At 49.9% G+C, this 10,399-nt stretch overlaps 1 protein-coding gene and 1 long non-coding RNA gene across 10 annotated transcripts; one reads left to right on the forward strand and one right to left on the reverse strand.

Annotated features, from left to right (window-relative positions):
• Positions 1 to 414: 414 nt before the first annotated feature.
• Positions 415 to 9,050, reverse strand: VGLL2 (vestigial like family member 2). 9 transcript variants are annotated; one of them, XM_059941348.1, is made up of 6 exons: positions 8,613 to 9,045; positions 7,947 to 8,494; positions 7,560 to 7,654; positions 5,403 to 5,712; positions 2,817 to 3,338; positions 415 to 1,681 (listed from the first exon to the last, which is right to left on the reverse strand). In XM_059941348.1, the coding sequence occupies exons 2-6, from the start codon at positions 8,062 to 8,064 to the stop codon at positions 1,638 to 1,640; spliced, it is 1,089 nt and encodes a 362-aa protein (XP_059797331.1). In that variant the 5' UTR covers positions 8,065 to 8,494; positions 8,613 to 9,045; the 3' UTR covers positions 415 to 1,637. The 9 variants fall into 9 exon arrangements, with proteins under 9 accessions (XP_059797331.1, XP_059797332.1, XP_059797338.1 ...); XM_059941349.1 differs by lacking the exon at positions 8,613 to 9,045 and having other exon boundaries at positions 415 to 1,536; positions 1,619 to 1,681; positions 7,947 to 8,480; XM_059941355.1 differs by having other exon boundaries at positions 5,403 to 5,517; positions 7,947 to 9,050.
• On the forward strand, positions 8,359 to 9,928 carry LOC132375956 (uncharacterized). Its single transcript, XR_009506170.1, has 2 exons — positions 8,359 to 8,471; positions 9,235 to 9,928. It is a non-coding gene; the product is annotated as an uncharacterized LOC132375956 (long non-coding RNA).
• Positions 9,929 to 10,399: the final 471 nt, after the last annotated feature.

The following is a 10,399-nucleotide window of genomic DNA, read 5'->3' on the forward strand; positions in this document are numbered from 1 at the left end:
AAAACATTTTTAAATTGAGGACTCTACTATCTGAAGAGTCTAGAATTTAAGAAGTAACAATAATCCTCTTTTGGAGAAAAATGTGTGTATCTGACTGAATGGTATACAAGTAGTGTTTTCTATATATCTCTGCTTTTACTTGATGAAGGCCATCAGGTAATCTGGGCTTCCATGGGTTACCATTTTCTCATCTGTAAAACAGAGTGGGGATACCCAACTTCTCATCTCCAGGGTTGACATGAGGTGGAAAGGGGTTCACAGGTTTCACAGCATGACAATCACTTTGGAAAACCAAAAATATATATACGAAGTAATTTTACTTCCTGACATCAGATCATACTACTATAAATTATTTTATGCTATTAGAGAAAAACTAAGGTATTTGTTTTCCTTTTAAGAAATAACACAGCGACCTAGTGGTAAACAAACATCTTTAATGTTCGCTTCTTCTTCCTCATCCCCTTCAGTTTTGCCCACATGTGTACCCCTTCCCCTGTCCCAACACTAAAGTGACCAAATCATGACCACAGAGACTGAGAAGAATATTCGAGGTACCAGAGACTCCATGGGCATCTCTTCCCCTTGTGGTGACTCCTAGTTCTTCTTCTTGGAGACAACTGGGGCCTCTTGATGCTTACTTTTTTTCACCCAAAGAAGGATAGAGGGAGGGACAGAATTCGTGGGAGAGAAGGCAGAGAGAGCTTCTTCTTTCATCATAAAATGTTCTTTGTAAAAAATATGATATATACACACACACACACGTATAAAACATATCCAGTGCAACTGCAATTGCTGTGCCAAACACTGGGAAGTGCCCCCTTTGGTCGATGTATTTCTGGAGTTTTAAACAGTTGTCCTACAACAGCTGCATTTCAGTAAGACTCGGGCAGGTGGCTCCAGATTCGCCACTTGCCGCTCACATTCAGGCTGAGGCTTCCACGTTCACAGTCCGAAGAAGAAAGTGTGTCTTTGTGTCTGGAGTGGGTGTTGTAGGGAGGGAGTGGGCAGGAAAGGAGCTGGAGGCTACAGGTGAGGAAGAAGGAATTGGCTTCTTTTGACTTCTCTACCACAGTCTTTGATGCAAATACAAATACATTTCAGTCTGAGGATATTGACATTGCAGTGCTATGATCACACTACTTAATGAAATAATTCACATCAGCATAAAAAATATTCACACCAAAACATCTCTTTTTCTTTCCCTCTTTCCGAGAAAACTATGAATCATGTCACCTAAGTGATCACCATGGATATTTCCAGTGATTTGCCCAAAAGTCATTAAGCATCATTCAGAGTCTTTGGATTTCCTCTTTTGGCAGAAGGAATTATTTTTAGATGAAAATTCTGTCGATGTGTGTTCTGGTTTTCCCAATACACGGAGAAGTTTGAAGTCTCTGCATTCCCCCATGTCCTCATCCATGAAGTGAGAGGCACAGATGCCAGCCTCCATGGCTGGTCGGAAGGGAAAGGGAAGGGGAAACCCTGGGTCAGCAGATCAGCTCAGGAGGGATGCACCACAGAGGGAATAACGACGAGCTGCAAACCAAGATCAGAAGCTGTTACAAACCCACTTGATTTCAGCTCTGAGTGTCACCAATTGCACTATGCAGAGACCTACAGGGAAGAAGGTGGGTTGTCTAAAACCAGTATAGATCCTTGCTTTTGTCCTGAGGCTGCAAACCTGAAAACAGAGAGAAAATAAAAGGGAGAGAGAGAGGGAGAAGAGAAAGAGAGAGGGAGAGAGAAGGGGGTGGGGGAGGGAAGGCACAAGATATTTAAAGAAAGAGAAAGACAAACACCACTGTTTCATTGTGAAAGTCACAGAATTCATCTAAAGGGCATGAATGAAAGTAAGAGCAAAGCAAACAAGTGTCAAATTTGCACCTGAGGGAAGGGAGAGCGGGCAAGACTATGAGCCAATGATTGCATTTATTATATAACTATTTTTTTCATTTGCCCTAAAAATAAAGCAAACAAAAAAGTAAACCCTTATTTGACTGTACCTTTCAAATTCAACTCTTCAAGCTAGGGACTTAATATTATCACTAAAATCGTGTTCTTGTTAAGTTTTATGTTTTCCAGAGACCTATTTAATTTGACAATAAGTTGATATCAGAGTCATGAGTCATATTTGTATGACTTGTAACTACCACTAGAGGTGACAAGACTCCCTCCCCAACCCCAAGTTGTGGAGGATTTTAAACTACGCTCTTAGCAGGCACTCTAGATCAGCGCTGTCCAACAGAAACACAATGGGAGCCATGGGCATAATTCTAAATTTTCCGGCAGCCACATTGAAAAAAAAGTAAAAAACAAACAGGTGAGACTTAATCTTAGTAATATATTTTATTTAACCCAATATAGTCAGTATGCAATGTGTTGAAAATATTTCAACATGTAATCAATGTAAAACATCAGTGAGATGAATTTTACATTCTTTTTGGGACAAAATCCTGAAATCCAGTGTATATTATACACTTACAGCACATCCCAATTCGGCCTGGCCACGTTCCACGTGCTCAACCGACACATGTGGCCGGTGGCTACAGTACTGAACAGCACAGAGCTAGAACCTTTCCAACAAATTTTATTTTTAAAAAATCCTCTGTAATATTAGCCAGCTACTTTCTCATTCTGCCCACACCGATGACACAGGGTCATCTGTCTGCTGAAACACAACCCCGCCATGCAGACCTTCGGGCCTCAGGGTCACTGGGGTCTCCAAGGAGAACTAAGTAGGGTCCCGGCCTCAGCCCAGGTTTGGGCACAGGGCAGCAGGGGGGGCCCGGGGATGCCACGTTCCCTCTCCCGCTTACCTGAGTCCACGCTGAGGCCCAGACCCCCGGCCACGTCCCCCGTGGGGCTCGCGAAAGGTCCCCCGGGCGCGGCCCACGTGGCGCCGGCCGGCTCGCCCTTGGCCGAGAGCTCACAGGGCGGGCTGCCTGGCGCGGGGGCCGGCGCGGGAGCGAGGCGGGCCGGGCGCCCCGAGGCGGCGGGCATCAGCAGCGGCCCGTAGCGCGGGTCGAAGTGCGGCGCGTAGACCTCGTGCACGGCGGCGGGCCGCGGGTAGGCGGCGGCCTGGGCGCCGAGGGCGCCGCCCAGCGCGTAGGGGTGGTGCGGATGCCCGTGGTGGGGATGCGCGTGGTGCCAGGGCTCTGCCGCGCCCTGGTGCAGGTGGCCGTGCAGCGCGGCCGGCGAGTAGGGGTCGGCAGCGGCGAAGGGCAGCTCCGAGTGAGCGGCGGCCAGAGGGCTGCCCAGCGGCGCGGGCACCGGCGTCTGGTAAGCGCTGTTCCAGAAGGAGGCGGGGAAGCTGCGCTGGCTCATCGGGAAGGAGCCGTCTTTGGGTCGGCGAGGCGGAGGGGAGGAGACGGAGAGAGGAACGCATCACCGCCGGAAGCACGGTTGCCGATGCCGCTCTGCCGCCGCAGAACTGAACGGCCGGGGCGGGCAAAGGGCGGGAAAGGCGCCGTGCGGGGCGCACGCGCGGCGCCTCTCTCGCGGGGCTGCGGCCCGGGAACGCGAGGTCCGGGCGCCGCACGGGGGAACCCCTTGGGGAGGTGCGCCGCTTCCTCGGATTTTGCAGGCGCGTCCCAGGCTGCGGGAACCCGGAGACTGGCGGGGAGAGGAAGAGCGGGGAGACTTCCTTCCCCAGCCCCAGTTTCAGGGCGCAGGAGCTTTCCTCGGACTCCGGGCTGGACGGCCTCGGACCAGAAGCGGCCTCGCCTTCCCGGCCCGCAGCCTCTCCTCAAGCTAAAGGTACCTCTTCCCGCTCTTGGTCGGCCGCCTAGCGATCTCACTACCCGCTCTCGCGTTTCAGCCTCCCTTGCTCCAGAAAATGTGCCCCTCCAAGGCCTCTGATAGACTGGAAGTCCATCGACATATTTCGGAGTCTTGCTATCATTAGCCTCCTTTCTAAAAACTTTATTTCAAAAAATTGTTTTTGCAAAGAGTAAACTTGACCTATTAAAAGGGCAGCTGTATTATTTGCAGAGGGGGACACGAAGGGACAGGTCTTTTCAGTTTTAATTAACAAATTCTTCGCATCAAAATGTGGATGCCAGGAATAATAACAATAATAATTATTATTGTCTGTATCATTGTTGACCCCTAGTGTCTGGAAGCATTTTAAGAGAACAGCATTTAGATCAAATTTGTTGCCTTTAGTTGGGAGGAAAGGAAAGAAAGACATTTAATTAAAAGAACCCTGGAGAAGGCATCTGCATTTCATAGTAGATAGTTTAAAATGCTTTGAAAATGCATTCTAAGTAGTGAACAGTCTTCCTGTTAAAAGTATGTAGGCAACTGGAGAATAAAAAGAATGTTTTGTATTTAAAACTAACGTTTTTGGATCTTGTGTAGGCAAGGCTTGTACAAACTGTCACACTCTTAAGAAAAAAAAGGAAGGGCGACAGTTGTCATTTCCCCCAAAATGAAATATTTGTTTTCCTTTGTTACAACAAAGTCCTCATTTCTCAGCTTGGTACACATCAAAAGCTAAGGTTAGTGAGAAAGTTACCAAAGTTACCAAATAGTTACTTCCACCCTTGTTTTGGTAATAAGGGGAGGTCAAGATTTCAGAATAGAAGGGAGAGTTCGTTGACTCATCCAAGAAATCACTGTCCCAGGCTAGGTAAAGCAGTGTTTGGTGAGAAGGGTAAATAAATAAAGAAGGGATGTGTTTGGGAAAATTCCTTAGAGATGTTTTGGCTACCCTTAAATTCTTATTTCTTTATTATTTTACTCGCTTATTGAAAGACATTCTCTGCTTCAAGATTTCCCAAGTAATCAAAATCTGGCAAAAGGCATAAGTAGGTTTTAGGAGACATTCTTCAGCAGGTTTTGCTTGCATTGCATTCTAGGACTTTTTTCTCTGGAAAGATTTTTCAGAAATGGGGTAAGGGCCCTGTAAGCTGTTGTTCGTGAAGATCCCCCTCCCCCCTCCCCCCCCCCCACCTGCCTCGGGAGGCTGTTGGAAACCTCACATTTCCACAGCACATTTACATACATTTTCTGTTTGCCTTACAGCCACCTCCAGGGATAGTTAAGTGGGCAAGTATTATTCTAATTTTAGAGACCAGTAAATAGAGTGACCTCCAAGAGGTTAAGAGACTTGCCCAAGGTCATATTGCTAGGAAGTGGTGGAGCCAACACACAAACGTAGGCCTCCCAATTCCAAGGCTATTGTTTTTTTCTAGGTCACTGCTCTGCTCTGCCTCTTCAAGGAGAGATCTTAGGCCTGTGCCTACTCCTCCTTCGATTTCCTTATCCTCCCCCAATGGCCCTCCTCACCTCTTCTCTAACACCTAGCATTCTTTCAGCTGCATCTCTTTGAACACCTGTAGGTGGACCCCAGGCTGTGAGGGCTCTCTATCCTCCCTTGCCAGTTGGGGCCCTATACTTACCCCGCCAGGGCCCAGAGCTCCGCGGGGCTTTGCTGCTTGTACAGCTTGGGGAATAGCTGCTAGGCTGGCTCAGGGCCCGGCTGAAGTGCTCGTCCACCACAGAGCTGATGTCTCCCTGGAAATAGGTGAAAAGGACGCAGCGGGAGTTGATGTACTCCGCCTCTGGTGGGCGCTCTTTCTCCGGGCTGCCTTCTTCTTCTTTTATACTAGCCGGAGTTTGGCTGGAGAAGGAGCTGCCACTGCCGCTGCTGTTGCTGGGGCTGGCGTTGCACTCCTGGGCTTCCTGCATTTTGGAGTAATAGGCTAGTTTCTGCTCAAAGGAGAAAGAATAGAGAAGTCAATTTCAAAAGAGCGAGCAAATTGTGTTCAGACTGCACTCCCTCATCCGGATCCCGAAGGTATCCAGGAGCAACTGACATCGGTGCCCATGCCAGGTGCTCAGTAACGTGGGCTGCAGTCAACAGGCCTCCCAACCTGCAGCTCAACAAAGGTGGCGTTCCTGAGAGGCCGACTGCCCTTCTTGGAGCCTCTGTCTCCCTGGAATTGCTGCCAGACCACAGGGAGAACTCTCTGAAGGTGTCAGGGTGAAGGTCCTGGAAGACACCTAAGCAGTTTGACCGCAGAGCCCGGCTCAAGGCAGATACAGTTTTAAAATCAGGCTTCAAGGGTAAAGGGCACCCAAGTCCAGTTAGGGCCTGACTGTTCCCTGCCTGAGAATTCAGGGCAGACGTACAAGATGCAGGATTAAGCATCCTCATGATAGAACATGAAAATAACAAAATCCACTCCGCACAACAAGTATGTAAAGGAAGAACTGCTGCAGGATAAAAACATGGAATAACATCGTGACATGGATCATTTTAATAAATGCAAGTTGATATTTGGTCATTCATAAACTGGCCATTAGAAAGTCTCATCTTTTAAAGACATCTTCTTTTGAGTAAGGAAAAACCAGTGGGCTATGAGAATTTCTACCCTCACCATCTGTGTATATTGAGGAAAAAAGTAATAAAAAGGAGCAGAGGATGATCTTGGCTGTAAGGTTGGGTAAATCATGACTGTCTGATAGTGATTTACAAAACCAAGTGTGGCCGCTGAAAACATTTTCTTAGAAACGAGCAATGGACTGAATACAGTGTTAAAGCAGTATGCAGGCAGGGATGCCCTTCAAGGGAGACCCTGATTATACAAAAATAAACAGAGATCTTGGTGCAATAGATTGGTCCAGGGTCAGGGAGGAGAAAGGACCAAACAGACAGAAAACCAACCCTCCTTTCCTCTTTGTAATACTCCCAGCCTGGGAAGGAGCTCATCTTAGACACCGAAGCCAGAAGACTGGAGTTGTTTAGAAATATCACCATTTCTACCACATTCCCACTTGGCTTACAATGAGAGACTCTGGTGATTCCTAAAATTAACATTGAGACTAAACAAACTTCTGGTTGGGAAGTTTTAAAAAGGAGAGGAGGAGGGAGAAAAGCAAAAACAAAAGGCAAAATCTATCCATTCCATCATTAATTCATCCGGAAATTTTCAAATAGATATTCTGCAAGCAAAATTGGCAAAAGCATGGACTCGGACACTGGGGTGTATTTCAATTTTCCCGAAGCAGGAGTGCAGGCCCTCACTTTCCAACCTAGTCCGGACTCCTAGGGGATCCCCCCCCCCTCCGCCCACTGGAGTGCGATCTTATTCATTTCCTGGACTACTGTCCTCAGTTTCGACTACAGCAGCTGAGGAATGAAAAGAAAAACTTCGACCAGATATAGCCCGGAGAATAGAAATATTGTAAAAATTAAACGAAACTTGAAGAGTTTGCAGAACCGGGGCTAGTGGTCTTCTCAAAAGTGGGTTTGTTGATGGCAGGGCAGCCAGACTCAGCTAGCGAAAGGCGAAGTATTATCTATGAAGCTTGCCTCTGCCGGGTCAATAATATTTCCCAGAACTTTGCAAAGCAAAGATTATAAAGCCAGTGAGTTTCGTGCGGTTCTCTTTGTAACGAATTCGCTGGTTCTGTAATTAATTGGCCTGATCGCCTGAGAATTGAAACGGAAAAAAAGCCTTTGATAAAATAAGCTTGCAGAGATGAGAACGCGAGTTTTTGATTCTCAGAAAGACAGAGACAGGCCTTTGCTTTTGTTTTGTTGTTACTCTCACCTTTGGGACCAAATTTTGGTTTTCCCTGCGTGAGCTTTGCTCGCATCTTCCCGCGCCAGCACCGGGCTCGGAAGAAATCTGGAGTCCGACAGACCCTAAGAAATCAAGGCAGCTCGCGCGATCCTCGTCTAATTATTCCCGGGAAGCCCGGGGCACGCATTAGCAGGACTTAACTGCCTTCCCGAGAGAGCAAACGGGCAAGCTAAAGGGGTTAGCTCAACCTACTGGGTGGCAGCGCGGGCAATCCCCGCATCCGGGAGGCGCCCGCCGCTGTTCGGACGCCCAGTACCCGCGCGGAGGCACCGGGAACCTCTGAGTACTGGCAGTGCTCGGAGAAGCCGGGGCGCGCCACCTGTCTACGAGGCCCGGCCGAGAGGAGACACGTACCTGGTGGTAAGGGGTGTAGGCGGCTGCGAAGTAAGGCTGGGGAGGACCGTAGACTTGGTACATAACATCCAGACAGCTCATGGCTTCCCGCAGCGGAGACGGTTAAGTGTTTTATCATCAACTCTCGGGCGGCGGAGGGCAGGGATGCTGCATGGGCGGCACCTGGACCCGAGCTCCCAAGTCATCCGCGGCGGAGCGAGGGGCAGCGTGCTCCGCGGCTCGGGATCCCGCTCGCACGCTCCCTTCCCACCCCTGCAATTCCAGCTGCCACCGCGCTCCGAGATAGAAGCGCCGGGCCTCCAGCTAGTGGGCATTTAAACCCCACGCGGGGCCGGCGTGCTGACGCCACTCCCGGGCCGCGGCGGAGGAGGGGTTGGGGGGCGGGGCCGGGAGGCCAATTGGGTGCGTGGGACGAGGGACCGAGGGGCTGCCGGTGTGTTTCCCTGGGCTACCCGGCGGCGAACCTGTGGCCGAAGGGTGCGGTGAACTGCGCAGCCCGGAACTTGAGCCCTGAGACTTCGCACCGTGAGGAGCAAGGATTTTCCAGGCTAAAGCAGGAGGGGGCGGGAGGACGGAGAGGAGAGGGGAGAAATGGGGGCTTTTACATTTGGAGAGAGAAAGTTGTTGAGTAGTGGGGAAAGGTCTTGTGGGGAGCCCCGAGCTCACACTGGAGAGTTGAGTGTGTGCGTCCGCGGTGGCGAGGTGGGGAAGATTCTTTGCTCTCGGCTCCTCGGCGGGAGGAACGGCGCTATCCCTAGGAATCCCCCAGGAAATCCGGATCTTCGCAGACAGGATGTAAGAGTCTGGGAACTCCTCTCTGCGCGGAGGAGCTCCCTCTGCGGGGAAACGGCAGCGGCTGAACCCTGTAACCGCTGCCCTGCGGCACCTCCTTTGCGCCCCCTCGGAGCCAATCCACAAGCCGTCAGCTACCACACATTTTAATTCCGCTCACTGGGGCGGGTCCCTATTGCCCCTCTAGATTATGATCCAGCCCTTTCTCTTTGACGCCCTCCATCCGAACCTTCTAGGTCCGCGTTATTCGCTCCCCGCCTCCAGCTCGTCCGGGTACCTGCTGCTTTCGAGGAGTCCAGGCGGCCTTACCCAGACCCCGGCCGCCCCGAGTCTCCTCGGCCGGCATCCTTTAAAGTTTCAGTAACTTTTTGGAACGAGGACTCATTGGCTGCGAGAGGAATTATCCTAGGCACTGCAGGGAGGTCAGAGAGGGCTTTTGCTGACTCTTCAGTCAGTAATACAGCAGCTGCGATTTTGTTTGTTTGTTTCATTTCAGAGGTGAAAGAGAATACACTCCGGTTGTGAAACACGCATTTCGCATCGCCGTTCTGTTTCTTTCCCTGAGAGCTCTCCTGACTCGGACCTGCTTTCTGCAACGCTTTCCGCCTTCCCAGGCACCCCTCCCCCAGCCCTGTAGTTCTCTGTCCTTAAAGTTTAGGAACGAATTGAGACAAGGCTTTCTGTACGTCGGGACAGGTCGGGGAAAGAACGTTACAAGAATACCCGTGGGGCATACTTGGGGGTAGGGAGGGTAGAGGTTGGCAGCATTGAGAGCCCAGACCCAAGAAAGTGAATAGACCCAATCTAGTGAATAACTAGAGTTTATAAATAGAGTATAAATACAACAAAAAGTCCGACATCGATTCACAGGCTATAAAACTGCGAACAAATGCACCCTTAAAAGATGTATTTGTTTTTAGGGACTTCCCTGGTGGCACAGTGGTTAAGAATCCGCCTGCCAATGCAGGGACAGGGGTTTGAGCCCTGGTCGAGGAAGATCCCACACGCCGCAGGGCAGCTAAGCCGGTGCACCACAACTACTGAGCCTGCGCTCTAGAGCCCACGCTCGCAGCCAGCGCACTGCAACGAAGAGTAGCCCCTGCTCACCGCAGCTAGAGAAAAGCCCACGTGGAGCAACGAAGACCCGACACAGCCAAAAATTAATTAAATTAAAAATTTAAAAAAAGATATATTTGTCTTTAAAACGTGAATATTTTAAGCCAAATGGTTTCAGGGTTGAATTTTGGTTTTGTCCAATTTATAAGTGGGCAGTGGCTCCATGTCTCCAGTTCGGTTTATGAATGGTGAGAAGTCCTGAGTGGCTGAAGTGTTTTTTTAATTAACTACAGTGCAATCCATTTTAAAGCAAATTAAAAAAAAAAAAAAGACACCCTTGTGGTACAGTTTTACGCAAGTCTGTTTTTAGGGGCCTGGCTGCCTTGTGGCTGAGCTGGGTGGCTTCTGGAGGCTACCACGATCCGGGCGCACAGGTGAAGCAGAACATCCCTTCCACCACTACTCCAACCCTCCCTCCCCAGGAGTTTTGGAGGAGGGCAACAATCGCTTTACCCGTATCTCCTCTGGGGGCAAAAAAGCGAACGGTCATGGGAAGAGCCACCCTCGCTGCTGGGGACCACTTCGTCTCGCACCAAGCCAGGACC

This window comes from Balaenoptera ricei, chromosome 12, assembly GCF_028023285.1.
Source record: "Balaenoptera ricei isolate mBalRic1 chromosome 12, mBalRic1.hap2, whole genome shotgun sequence".
NCBI lineage: Eukaryota > Metazoa > Chordata > Mammalia > Artiodactyla > Balaenopteridae > Balaenoptera > Balaenoptera ricei.